Source organism: Drosophila grimshawi, unplaced genomic scaffold (genome assembly GCF_018153295.1).
Source record: "Drosophila grimshawi isolate 15287-2541.00 unplaced genomic scaffold, ASM1815329v1 contig_1377, whole genome shotgun sequence".
Taxonomy (NCBI): Eukaryota; Metazoa; Arthropoda; class Insecta; order Diptera; family Drosophilidae; genus Drosophila; species Drosophila grimshawi.
The window spans coordinates 17,889,573-17,904,472 of NW_025062900.1; the positions used below are offsets into that span (position 1 = coordinate 17,889,573).

The 14,900-nt window shown below is 39.6% G+C and overlaps 2 protein-coding genes across 2 annotated transcripts; one reads left to right on the forward strand and one right to left on the reverse strand.

Moving 5' to 3' along the window:
- The first annotated feature begins 557 nt into the window (after positions 1–557).
- Positions 558–8,710, forward strand: LOC116806062. Its single transcript, XM_043214486.1, has 4 exons — positions 558–838; positions 3,157–3,485; positions 3,562–3,961; positions 6,179–8,710. Exons 1-4 carry the CDS (start codon positions 607–609, stop codon positions 8,596–8,598), a joined length of 3,381 nt encoding a protein of 1,126 aa, XP_043070421.1. The 5' UTR covers positions 558–606; the 3' UTR covers positions 8,599–8,710.
- Positions 8,711–13,348: 4,638 nt separating this feature from the next.
- On the reverse strand, positions 13,349–14,701 carry LOC6570041 (glucose-6-phosphatase catalytic subunit 1). Its single transcript, XM_032741873.1, has 5 exons — positions 14,572–14,701; positions 14,355–14,519; positions 13,828–14,296; positions 13,656–13,774; positions 13,349–13,593 (listed from the first exon to the last, which is right to left on the reverse strand). Exons 1-5 carry the CDS (start codon positions 14,658–14,660, stop codon positions 13,398–13,400), a joined length of 1,038 nt encoding a protein of 345 aa, XP_032597764.1. The 5' UTR covers positions 14,661–14,701; the 3' UTR covers positions 13,349–13,397.
- Positions 14,702–14,900: the final 199 nt, after the last annotated feature.

A 14,900-nucleotide genomic window follows, 5' to 3' on the forward strand; every position in this document is an offset into this window, starting at 1 on the left:
AACGTCGTCATCATCAGTGCCAGAGTTACGCAGACCGATTTTAATTTATGCACAATACACACACACACGCACACGCACACACATATAGAATGGCACACAAATACAGATGCAAACAGAAGCACAACAATCAACTCGTTCCGTCGCTCTCTCACATCAACAATTTTTTTCCCCCATTTGCTTTGCACATTTGAACATTGTTGTTGTTTTTGCTATAGATATACGTATATATATGTATTGTATTATGTATTTTGCTCTCACTTATGTAAACTTTTCGCTCATTTTTACTCTCGTTACAGCAACAGGAGTAGCAGCGAAAACAACAACAATAACAACAACAACCACGAGAACGACAGCGACAGCGAAGAAAGAGCGTCTGTGTGAGAGAGTGGTGGGCGATCTGCACTTTGGTTACGTTGCGCTCAGCATTAGTAAGCTTTTGACAGTTGACAACGCGAGACGCTTAACGCGCACCGTAGTTAATAGCGACGGCAACGGCGTCGCTGCTGTTGTCGCCGTCGTCGTGAGTGCAAAAAACAAACAAAATAAGCCTCGACAAAAATTTGCATAGCTGTAAAAAAAAAGAAGGAAATCAAAACAAGAAGAAAAATGCAACGAGCCAACATTGAGTTTGAGCGTCAACGTCATCTGGCCAATTGGCTTGTGAAGAGCAGTCCGCACATGGCAGCTGCTGCAGCGGCGGGCGCAGCGCCACCCACGGCAGGAGCTGGAACTTCAGCAGCGGCAGCCACAATAGGAGCTGCTGGTGGTGGTGGTGGTGCGGCGGCAGCTGCAGTTGCAGCGCAAGGCGCGCCTGGCAACAGCGCTGCTGCCTGTAACGGTAAGTAATGCAACATAAGGGGGATGCATGAGGTTGAAAAAGATTTACGTGTGTGTGTGTGTGTGCGCAAATATGCATAAATACACACGTCACATTGTGTGTGTGTGTGTGCGTGTGAATGTAAGGCACGCGCTAACATCAATGCAGTCGAAAAAAAGACGCTTGCAAGAGCAAGAGCGAAAGCTAGAGAGAGAGAGAGAGAATTAATTTCGCTCATTGCTCACTGCTTACTGTGTGTGTGTGTGTGTGTGTGTCTAGTTGTTGCTGGCTGGCTTGCATCTGTTGTGTGCTCTTCGCTTTGAGCAGAGCGCGCGCGTCGCTCGCTTCGCCTAATTTCACAAAACGTGACGACAACGCAGAGCTTGCACCGCATTTCGCCCACTCGCCTGACGAGCACTTGGCACAGTTGTTTTTTCTTCTTATTGTTGTTGTTGTTGTTATTATTGTTGCAATTGATATTTCACAAAAGATAAGCGCAATATCAAAACGTTTCGTTTCGTTTCGTATTTTTTTATATATTTTATTTCTGCTGCTTCTTCATTCTCTGTCGCTGTTATATTGTACAATAATTTCGTTGTGATTTAGCTGCATTTATGTGTATATGTGTGCCTGCGTGTGTGTAGGTGCATTTGGGTGTGTGTATTTATTAAGTATACAACAAAAACTGAAGCCAAATGTGCGCAATTAAAGTGAGTAATAGCTCCGTCGACCGACCTATAAAGCAAAAACAGCGACAACAATAAATTGAAATCAGACAATGGGCAGCAATCGAGAAAAAAGCAATCAAAAATCGAGATATTCAACTTTAATTGACTTGCAAGTATTTAGTTAATGAAAGCTCACACACCTACATATATATGTATATATATATATATATATATGTGTAGACATGCAATTACTGTCGCACTTGACTCGGCAATAAACTACCTTAAAATATACCATTTAAGCCAGATGTACACACCATGAAAGATTATTAATGAAAACAAAAAGAAAAAAGGGGAAAATTACTAAAAACTACTACAGTAGTCAATCGACCTTATCTGAGACACTATACCTAAACAAAAGTAAAAAAATAAAATAATTCTACACAATAATGTGCTGTCCAAGTCAATAAACCGATTAATGTTGTTGACCTTAACTTAAGGTTTTATTTTACCCATAATCTTGTATCGAATGTGCTGAGTAACCCACTACAATTATTATTCACTGATTACTTACTTTATAAAATATACACTCAAATTTAATAAGATCTCGACACTAATCTCAAAATTCGCATAATTCTTCAGGTATACAAATGTTTTGCATAACGCCATGTTGAACAAATAAATAGCATTTAATATTCAACATTTTTGCAGATGAAAAAAATAAAAACAAAGAATTTGAATATTTTGTATTCCTTTTACGCATAGAACTGGCATTTCAGGTTTCTTGGAAAGTTCGTAGAACTGCGAAAAGCATGAATGGTTTTTATTTATTCATTTTGGGACTCACGAATTATATATTTTTATCAGAATTTCAATTAGGTAGCCTAAAGCGATAAACACGTCGTATAATGTGCAATAAAATTGCATTGTGTTCTACATTTATTTATCAAAAATTTTACAAATATCAATCTGATAAGATTGCAGATATTTGATAGTAATGCTGACTAATATGTATTTCTATATCATGATTTAATCTTAGTTTCTTAAACTAATTAAGGTTTCTTTTGTATAGTCGAATGTTTTGCATATTTATTTTGACATAATTTATTTCTTTTGTGCTTACGAAACTTTCGCTTGCTGTTTTTGCGCAATTTTCAACCACTGTGCAAACGCTTGAACTGCAAATTGTCAGCGCTTAGCAACAGGTTAAAATTTCGCTTTACGTTTACTGTGCACTTTAGTATAACTGTATGTGTGTGTGTGTGTGTGTGTATGTGTGTGTATGTGTGTATGTGCGTGTGTGTGTGTATGTGTGTGTATGTGTGTGTGTATGTGTGTGTGTATGTGTGTATGTGTGTGTGAATGTGTGTGTGTGTGTGTGTGTGTATGTGTGTGTATGTGTGTATGTGCGTGTGTGTGTGTATGTGTGTGTATGTGTGTGTGTATGTGTGTGTGTATGTGTGTATGTGTGTGTGAATGTGTGTATGTGTGTGTGTGTGTGTGTGTGTGTGTATGTGTGTGTGTATGTGTGTTTATTTGTTTTTGTTGTGTGGGATTTTCCATATGCAGAGCGGCGACAATTAGATATGTGTACAATTATATATATATATATTTAATGTATAGACTAATGCATTTGCTGTATTTCTTTTTGTTTTTGTTTTTTCTTTTTTGCAGGCGCTCCACCTGGTGTACATCACGGTCACATGTCAGCTGCGGCCGCTGCTGCTGCTGCCGCTGCCGCTGAGGCACGGAAGCCGAAGCTGCGTCGCTTCAACTCGCACGACACCAGCTCAAACATGTTCTCCGTGGCGGACTTTGAGAATGCGCGTCTGGCGCGTCGCAACGACATCGAGCTGAAGCAGCGATTGGCCCGACGCCAGCGGAATAGCGCCAATGGCAGCTATGGCAACGCCGTCTACAGCGTCTTCTGCGGCGGCCTAATTGACAGCAGCGATTACTCCACCGGCGACAGCAAGACCTCCAAGTGCAGCAGCAGCAGCGAGGTGAGTAATGATGCTGTCATTAGTCACCAGTCACCATCCAATTCAATTGATTTAATGCTTGTTTCGTTCCCAACAGGAACCGCTGCCCGCAGAGATATTTTTGGAGCGGCACTCGTTGCCGCAAGTTGTTCGCATTTTGTACAGCAGCAAAAGCTCCAATGAGACACTTCAGTCGAGCTCATCGCACGGCTCCTCCACGGCCGCCTCGAGCAGCTCCTCGGCGGGCCACAAGCAGCAGCTGTCCAATGATCCGGCCGCGGTCACGGGCACTGGCACTGGCACCACCTCATCCTCCAGCGCTGGCAGCGGCAATCACAACAACAACAACAACAACAGCAGCATTGCTCAGCCTGGTCACGACGAGCTCTTCTTGCTCTACAGGCTAGTGCGTCAGCGTCACATTTACCACGGTCACAATGCCAAATCGCAGGCGGCGCAGCGCAAGAAAACGGTTCTCATACCCCAGGAGTTTTCAGGTGAGTCACTGCAATGGGAGGAAAAGAGACGCTAGATGAGACAAGGTTTCAGATTTGTTGCTGAACAGAAATGAGATCAATTAAGTGATATATACATATATATATATATGACAAGATTTTATAGGCAACTGTGTTGAAAATTTCAGCAGCTATTTTGATTAAAACAGTAGAGAAATTTCGCACAGTATACGATTTGTAGTGCTTAAATGAAATGGTATACAAAATTGCAGTGATTAAAAAAACTATAATTTCAGTAGAAGAGTATATAAAAGATAATGCTTGATTGTTAGAAGTTCTTATTGTAATCTGTATTCGTCTCCTGAATAAATTGGATAACGATTTAAGCAAGTAATAACCATGGGGAAGAATAGGCTTAGGATACTCACCGGTCTACTGGCAGGACATTGTAGACTAAGAAGTTACTTAATTAAACTAGGTATTGTGAAAGCGAGGAAGAATCCTCGGTGCACATCTTAGCAGAGTGCGTCGCCTTAACTAGGAAAAGATGCAGCATTCTGGGGATGGGTATTATGAGCTTCAAAGACATAGAAACCCTGAACACAACAAAGGTTCTACCATTCGTGTTGGCGTTGGTGGAGCTATGGAGCTATAGGCTCAGTAGGGGGCACAATAGATCTAGTAGGTCGCAGTGCAGGTATCCCAATTATAATAATAATAATCATGAATCAATTCTAATATTAAGGCTTAGACAACTTTAGTTTTTTGTTTTATTTTGAAATTTTCCTGCAATTTATTCGCTGTGAATCTCTCCCGACGGCATTCGAAATATATAGGAGTGGAAATCAAAATAAATAACACTTGACCTGAAGTATTATAACTTTTATGTCTTCGCATTAAAGAAGCTTCTGTGAAGTGAACAGTTGTAATTTAGTTAATAGGCCTGCCAAATTGTTAGTTTCAATGCGTTTTATATATGCAATTAGTTGTTGCTCAAGCTACTTAATGTTTAAAAAGTTAATAGACACTGTTCTTATTTGGTAGTTGTTTAAGCACTTACGTAACTAACGGAATGCTTAACGTGTTGCATTCTCATGACTAATGCATGACGGCTCAAAGCTAAGTTGGCTAATTCTGGTACTTACCGAACTATTCGGGCATTTTAGCCATAGCCTCAGCCAGTATGCGTGACACTCTGAGTGACTCTGTGTGGAGCAGTTTACAGTCAAACATATAATCACAACAACAATTGTTCATCATGTATTATGTAAGCAGCGATTTCGGCTTGAGCCCATTGTTTGGCGGCTTAATGTGATTATTTCTCACAGCCAGCTGAAAACTAAGCCAAATGCAATAAGCCAAATGTTAGGCAACTGCTGCGGATGCTGCACAATTTATTAGTTAAGCTCCGAAATTGGCGAATTTTAATTATTTCATTTCTATTAGTTAAATTAAAGAAATTAATACATATATATCTTTCTAACTTATATATTTTGATACCTTTCAATTAATGTGGCTAGGTGTTTGTAAATTTGATCCTTTGATCCCTTTAGTGAGATCCTCGGCGCATTTAGTATTATTTGAAAGTTTCGTTAAGCCTTTATTGCAATGAATACATTCAAATCCTACCTTTTGCAAACAAAATCATTAGATAAAGGTTAAATAAAGACATTAAAGTTTTCTTAATTTGATGCAAGGCGTCACTATTTTTCCATCGAGCTTAATTTGAAATGTGCCAACTAATTTGACTCGACGCTATTTTAAGTCAGAGTCCATTGAACTTCGTTAAGAAACAACTTGCAAATTAATATATTGTCTTTTGGACATGAAATTTCCTTTTTTTTTCTTCAAATTTTAAAGTGATTTTCCTCGCACTTATCTTACTGTCCAGTTGTGTTTATTTAATAACAACGAGCAGATAAATTGCTCAATTACTAAAAGGTTTCATTTGCATTATTTGTTCATTTTTTTTTACTGCTTATAGCTTATTTTTTTCTATTAGTTAAAACTATAAAAAAAAATAGATAAATTGCTAAGGAAAGTTTTAATTTATTTTTAATCTGTTGCTTTTTTTATTCTATTAGTTAAATCTTATAGCAACATGCCGAGGAATTGCTAAAGCAAGTTTTAATTAATTTTTAATTTCTTTTACTTGGAATTAATATTTTGCTATTGTTATAAATGAAAGCTTTTAATTAATAACTATTTATATTTTACATTCATGTTGAAAACAACTGAAACTTTGCTCGTTTCTTTTAGGCTACTTTTCGCTGCTGAACGAGAAGGGTTTGCCAACGGCAACGGTCTACAACTCGCTGATGCAGTTGGTGCGGGAGCGTGTCTACAAGTTTGCCTCGGTGGACAATATGCCGGCATTCACCGAATCGACGCCGCATGGCAACAACAGCAGTCCCAATCACGAGGGCTGCTTGCCCAGCAGCAAGAGTCGGCCGCAGTATGTGAAGACAACGGCGCGGGGCGGCCAGGTGTTCCGGCTGCTCGCCGTCTTTGAGGATGGCAAGCAGGAGCATGGCCATGGTCATGGCCATGGCCAGCACAATGGTCACCAGTTGAGCCAGTCGAATCACAGTGTGTCCAAGTCGCACAGTGGCTCAAGTGGCGGCGGCTATATGGGGCGCGACAAGGAGAAGGGACGCTATGCGCAGCTGCTGAACGAGCAGCGGCAGGTGATGTATGTGCCGCTTGCCACCAAGGGCAAGTTCTACGAGATCGAGAAGGGCATACCGCATCTGCTGCAACAGAAACTGGGCGACACGCAACGCAAACTGAATCCGGAGTGTGTGCATCGATTGGGCGCCTTGGTTGCCGCTGCCAAGCAGCTGCCGCTGATGTTGCGCTACATATCTGGTCCCGCCGGCGCCGAGATACCCGAGCAGCTGAGCATCAGTCGTGTGTGCAAGGAGGATGTCATCATTGGCTGTCCCATTGAGGAGCTCGATGGCGCAGGCCAACAGCAGCAGTCGCAGCAGCAGCAGCATCAGCAGCCGCCGCAGCAACCGTTGCAGTTGCAGCTGCGCAAAGTATATCTGAGCCGGGAGATGCAGCTGCTCAAGTGCATGCTGGGCTTTGAGTCAGAGATGCGAATGCTGGGCAACACTCAGGTGCAGAACATGCTCTCGTTCTGTCAGTTCAACTGCGACCACTTTCTCAGACTGGTGGAGATCGAGCTGTTGCAGCGCAACGATCGCTCAGCCAGCAAGACGCGTGAGGGCCTCAAAATACTGAAGCCGCTGCATCTGCCCAAGTTGTTGCGACGCGAGAAGAGCAGCATGGCGGCGCCGGGCAACAATAGTTCCGCGCACGAGAAGGAGGACTCGATCATATTCCTTAGCAAGACCGATCTGGAGCAACTGGAGGCCAAAGAGGCAGCAGCTGCTGCCGCTGCTTTGGCCAGCAGAGAGAGCGAGAGCTCCACAAACCGGATCACGGAACGCATGAAGGTCTTTCAGTCTACCAAAAAGAAATGGTTTCGCAAGCAGCAACATCATCAGCAGCAGCATCAACAGCAGCATCAACAGCAGCAACAGCAGCAGCAGCAGCTGGATAAGCCCAATTCGCCCGCAGACTTGCAGCTGGATGTGCAGGCGAAGCGGATGAGCATGGAACGGTATACGGACATGTCCAAGCTGCTGCAGGAGCGATTCGGCAATGCCAGTAATGAGCCCATTGCAGCTCTAGCGGCAGACACCCAATCGCTGCACAGCGAAACAGAGACAACAACGCTGAGCAACAGTTTGGAGCGCAGTTCCATGCCCAAGTCATTGGATACACTGCTGCAGAAGTCGATGTCGCTGCAGAATATTGAACTGTTGAACGGACAACGGAAGGAGCAGCGACCCGATCTGCTGGCTGCACATGCACACACCGATGCCATCAGCGAGGCCGGCACCGAGCTGGACGATGTGGAGAATCAGACGCCGCCGCCGCAATCCTTCATCACCGAGAAGCTCTACAACGAGTTCCATGTGAAGACGCGCCAGTACAGCAAGTCCTCGAGCAGTCTGCATCAGTTGCGCCACTTCTCGCTGCCGCAAAAGCTGCAGCTGCACGAAACGGAGCGCGAGAAGCGCAGCCAGCAGCAGTTCCGAGCGCAGTTGCAGCTGGGCAAGTTGCCCATCACTGGACGACGTGCAGCTGGTGGCGTCTCGCTGCTGGGCGGCTTAGTTGCCTTATCACCGGCGGCGCAGCTTTCGCCCACCTCGTTGGTGGAGGATGATCTGCCCTATTCGAGTGTGCGTGACTCGCTGGTCGTGGACAGTCTGGAGAGCGGCGAGGAACAGGAGCAGACACCAGCAACGCCCGCGCCCATCGACTACACCAAGGAGAATATCTATGCGGAAATCTGTGCCTCGCACACCTGCGAAAGTTTCTCGGGCGCCACGCAGCTGACACAGCTGCCGCAGCAGGATAACGATGAGGATGACGACGACGACGACGATGACGGTGACTACGCCTCGCTCAGGTATCAACCGAATGGGCCGCAATCTGTGAGCCGGGTCGAAATCAATTGCACACCCACCACGACAAGCGCTATCAGCTATCATACCGTTTATCTCGGCGAGGAGGCGCTCGGTGAGCGGCATGTGGCGTCTGGTGCTCAGCATATAACCACCGTGGAGCTGGCTGGAGAGGATAACATATACAATACGCTCAAATGATGATTCATGTGATTCCGGCGACGACGCTTAGCCGGCGCCAATGGGCTATTCTGAATGTGAAAGGACAATGCGAATTCTAGAATATAGATATACAAAACGTACATATTAATTCATATACATATATATATATATGTCTATATATATATATATATATATATATATATATATATATATATATATATTTTATTTTAAATACCCTGTAAAGCGAACAACAAACTGTTCCAAACAGATGCCGAACAGAAGAAGCAAAGCGAATAAGAAGAATAGGCGAACAACCCGAGCAAAAATCTGATAAAAAGTAATGCATTAAGTAACCAAAACGAAAGAAAAATCTAAGAAATTATTTACAACACAGAAAATTATCAACTGAATAAGTTCTCAAATAGAACAAGAAACAAAAGTAGAAATATTGTATATAAACAAAAAACAGAAGAAAAACCTTTTATCATCTATGAATTATTTTGTAGTAGATCAGAATAGAAAACAAGTCAAAATATGAAACTATTTTCAAATATTTTTTGTTAGACTTCCAACATTTTATGAAATTTTCATTCTGCACATTTTCGGTGCTGAACAATTTTTCTTTAGTTCTTTAATATTTTTCTTTCGTTAGTTATTTAACACTTAATGAATTTGTTAATTTTGTTAATTTCTTTTCGGGCTGTAAGCTTTTATGTAACGCATATTTGATAGACTGTAGCTGTAGCAACTGAAGGAAAAAAAAGTAAGAAAGAATAAGAAAGAAACTTGTCAATGAGAGAAGTTCGTTTTGGCAAATGTCTAAAATGCCTTAACTCTCCTCCACAGTCCCCCCGCCCCTGTCCCCGCCCCTGTCCCTGCCCCTGTCCCTGCCCCTGCCCCTGCCAAGCAGCAGCACACAAAAAGAAATGACATCTCAAATTGTAATATTATTTGATAGAGAAGAAGTGAAGACAAGCAATTTGTATTTGTAAATAGGCTTAAACGAAAAAAACCAACAAACAAAATACACACAAAACATACAAAACACACACGCATAAAATGTCATGCAACTGAATATTGGAACATTGCAATATTATACAAATGTATACATAACTAACATATTTGCATATACAAACTATATACACAAATAATTTAATAATACATACAGTATATACAGTATATATATATATATACATATATACATATATATATATTTAGTTGTTAGTTATATGAAATGTAGAAATCTTAGCGCAAACCTAAGGTATTATTAGCTTGTAGGCAATCAACAAGTCAAATCAAATCATAAGCGATATACAAACATATACATATACATATACACACACACACATACACACACACACACATATATATATATATATATATATACATATATAAATATATATACATATACATATATATAGTATTTAGTCTACAATAATGTAACATAGCTTGAAATTTTAGGACTAACCACACAGTTAAGTTCCACTTTTAAACGATCTCTCGTATTTGTCGCTCTATTTAGTATATATATATCTATATATATATATCTATATATTATTTTTTTTCTGTTTTGAATGTTTTAGCATTCATGCACTGCGGCTTTTTGGCATGATCTGAACTATTTAAACTTGATAATAATATTAATTATAATTATAATTTGTCTGTTTGTCCGTTCTGAATTTCGACCTTTATTTTACTTTTGTAAGTTGCTATCTTCTCTCTATCTATCTATCTATCTATCTATCTATCTATCTATCTATCTATCTATCTATCTATCTATCTATCTATCTATCAGTCACAGTATGCAGCCATATGAATAACTAGTTGAGCAGTCTAAAATGCGTTATGTAATACGATCTAGTCCTCTCAAATATTATTTTATATATAGAACACTGATTTATTTTGTACGACATGCCAAGCTGCTTCACTTTTCGGCCGGGTTCGAAAGTAATACAAATTGATTTCGATTCTCGAGTACTTTAAATAAATACTTAGCAAAGAATTTATTAATTTTTATTTCGATTTCTAGTTTGATCATAATCAATCAATTACCTTTTCATTTTGTCTTTAAGATTTGTTAACACACTTAATACAAGCAAACATTATGATCTAGAAATGAAATTATTATTTGTTTTTTTGTTGTATTTTTCTTTTTCTGTTTGTTAAAAACATTTCATCGGTATTTCATTTCAGGTGAGGCTCTTCAGTTCAATTATAATTTGTGTTTTCTCCTTTATAGGCAACTGCGGCTACAATCAAGTTGAAGCATTGTACGTATACATTTTAATAAATAGATTAACAAAACGGAAACCCTGTAAAAACTAAAGCAATACTCACAAAAAAGCTATGATACTAGTTGTAAAAACATATTGGATGATGTTCAGCTAAATGCGATTTGGATGCGTTTACAAACGGAGAAAGCAAAATAGAGAGCAAAACTACCATCTACCAGCTCTCAAATAATAATATTAATACCAGACAGTTATATATATATATATAGAAGAAGATATATATATACATATATGAATAATATAATGTGTGGTGTACATGTGTACTCTGAGTACTTTGTGTAGAGTTTACCTTTGCATTTGATAGTTTTTTTTTGGACACTTAAGTCAGGCTTCACTGTAGCGCAAGGGTGATACAATGTGGATAGAGTTGTTAGAACATATGTATAAGATTTGTATCTATATAAGCAACTACCCGCCAGCTATAAATATATATAAATTGGTGTGATAACTCAATGTCTAACAGAATATGTAACGTAGTTAAGCAAACGCAGTTTTGAATTTGCTTTTAGAGCACAATATACATCATATATATATATATATATATATGTATATATATATAAGCGTATGAAGCATTTAAAAAAAAAAGACAAAGAAGAAGAGGTTTAACAAACTTTTGCTTAAATGTGAAAAATACAATACATATTAATTGTCATTATTGTCGAAGAACAAAAAACAAGAAACAAAAAACAAAATGAAAAACCAGTCATAAGCAGCAGCTGAGCAAAGCAATTTTCAGGGATTTTTAATGGAAAGGCACAAGCAAATTCGTAAGGATAGTTCGGTATATACGAAACCAGCGCCCTAAATGCCGCCCGTAGGCCTTTTGAAGCAGTTAAGATAAGAAATGATCGAGATCGTGATCGAGATCCGGTTTGGTGGATATCTAGTATATTATGCAGAAGCAATTCTACAATTTTCTATATGAATTAACGAGAATTATTAATAGATTTATAGCAATATAATTACACATATACACAAACACAGACACACACACGCACACACATACACATACACACACAATTTAGTACTCATGTTTTATTCGGTGTCTATGTTAATCCCTAGAAATGGCAATTAATCAATTTGAAAATCCACAAGTCAAATATTAGTAGATCTTTAAATGTCATGCCCAAGGAAAATAAAACTATATTAGCACATAGTTCAAGATACATATATTTATATATATATGTATGTATATTTATAACTTATACCCTCTGAGCACTTCTTGGATGCTGTGTCGAACCCAAATTTTAGGTATTCGTAATGTATAAACTTTTGAACTGATTAAAAACAATGTTTGAAACGGCTATGATTGATGACAAAAAAAAATGATATAACGCTGGAGAATGCTGCCATGTGCTGAGTCATGGCAAGACTGAATTGATACAAAAAAACATAAAAAAACAAAAACAAAATACAAAAAGGAAAATTAATTGAATTGTTTGGTAATGGGTACACACAAAATATACTGATACTGATACTGATATTATTGTTGTAGTAGCTCTTTTTATAATAAGTACAATACATACAAACATATACATATACATATACATACACATATAAATATATAATGATCAAATCGATATGTCCCCTTTTTAGCAGCTTGACTGAGCCTGTTTCAACCGTACTCGTAAACTCAAAAACTCGAAAAAAAACCGATGCCTCCAATCAAATCTAGCATACAAATTTCTATTCTACGTTATACCTATGTATAAATAGATAATAAAATTGAGAAAAAAAAAATAAAACAACTTTTGGCAAGACAAAATTTCAACAAAATCGAATGAAATACATAATTAATGATAATAAAAGCTCAAATACGTTGTTTTTATTTGAATTGGTTTGTAGGGTGACCATGTCTTCGCAATTGCTTCGCGGTTTACGCAAACACGAAGTTGGTTGCGCGCAAATGTGGACTCACGTGAAGTTGGCTGAGCGCACAATTCGGACTCACGTGAAGTTGGCTGCAACCATTTTAGGGTGTAAATTGGCAACTGCTGATTTCTGTTTGTCTATAATTTGACCTTGCCTGCTCAGCGGTGGTATTAGTGGAGGCGGCATCCGCTACATACGTCTGCAAGTAACTAAAGCAGTTTATATTGAGACATCTAAATCGTTCTAAATTTGCACATTTGTTTGGAATCTTAGATGTCCCCATTATTCTTGAATGCAGTCCGATAAAACTCCCAAAAGTATGCATGAGTTTTTTCAATTTTGATATTCTTTAGTTTAATTGAAAAGCGCAAAATTATGCTTTATGTATTTTCCATTTATTTGAGATTTAGCTAATGTTACCTTTACTACAAAATGTATTATAGTTTAATTATGATAGATTCTTGATTTAATTTATATGTATAAATATTTACAATTCAGGAAAATATGTGTATAATAAAATAAAAATAAATAATATAATAAATAAAATAATTATAGCATATTTAAAATGTTCTATATTGTAATTTTGGAATTTGAATTTAGAAATAATAATGAAGTTAGACCGATGATTATATACAATAAATAAATCAATAAAGGCGAATTTAACAAAAAATAAATCTACTTTACTAGTTTGTTCAAGAATTGGGGCAGGAACCTGATGAGCATAAGTGTGTGCAAGGAATTCCGTGTAAATTCGTAGGCCAAAAATGGAAGACGTCCATGCTGCTTTGGTGTGTGGAGACGCAGTATATAGTTAAGTAGCTCCAGAATGAAAATGCCGACAAAACGATGCGAATATTGGGAGTTGTTTGTCCTTCAGCGTATAGAAGAAAAATCAGGAATTATAACAAAGTCAAGACCTTAAATACGACATACAGTTTCATCACGGGCGATGCAAGTGCCACTCCCATTAGGTTGCCCAGATCACGGGACAGCAGAAAAATGGGACTACCCTCATGTCGCATATACGTAGGCTCCGGACACCATTTGAATGCCTAAAAATTGCATTGCACAAATAACCAATTCTGATCGCTGTTAAACGACTCACCTGTCGCACAGACCAATGCGGATCAAGACCCAAATGTAGCTTGATGAAGTATACTCCAACTGCTAGACAACCAAGCAGCAGCACAACAAGAATCGCCCAGCTGCGTCGCTGGGAATACCAGTGCCATTGGCTGATGGCCACGATGCTGACTGCCATATAACTGGCCAAGAGGCACTGATGCAGATACTCCGTGGCAAGATATAGACGACTTAGCCACATGCACAGCGTACAGCAGCCAATTAGGCTATACATTATTATCCGGCAGGCTGTGGAGCGTCCCGATATCGGCAGATGCATGCCAACAACCATAAGCAGGGCCGTCAAGCTCATGGAATGAGAGCAGGGCAATCCGCCACTCGTCTCACAGCTCAGATCGTGACTCTGCAGGGCAAGGCTTACGGGCCTATTGGCATTCTCATTGGCGTAGAGCTCGCGTAGACGCCAGAGCGGACGCCACTCTGGATATATCCTGTTGATATAAATCCAATTAAATCAGCTTAGAGATTTTAAATAACTGGCACACTTGCCACTTTCCGAAGGAGCCCACTGTGCTAACGAGACTCATCACACAAACCAAATGTGTCAGCAAATCCTGGCGATGAATGCCAATCAGTGGTATCCACACATTGAACATGTTGCCTGGCTCCAAATAGACGCTGACGAAGCGAAAAACTGGTTCGCCAAGGCTTAGGCTGCAAAGGATGTTTGCAAGATTAGCATTCAAGGTGAGAGTCCTTGACTTACCGATCCTGCACCCATTCGTTAATGTACAGTTCTGCATTAAGACAACTGTGATAGTAATCCGCCAACAGGCCAAGCACTTCTAGAATCATTTATGCGTCGTCAGTCGTCGCTTTTACTGTGAATTAGTTGCTTGTTAGTTTGTTTATGCTTGGCAAGATTGTAGTCAACTGCACGCATCCTGTTTGGCAACAGAGGACAGAAACAGCTGTCTTTGACGCAGTCGCCGTGCTGCCGTACACTGTGGTTCAGAATATTGGGCATGGCTCCTTTTGCAAATGCACTGCTTAATAAAACTGAACTGCTTGCACTGATTTCCTCAAAATGATTTT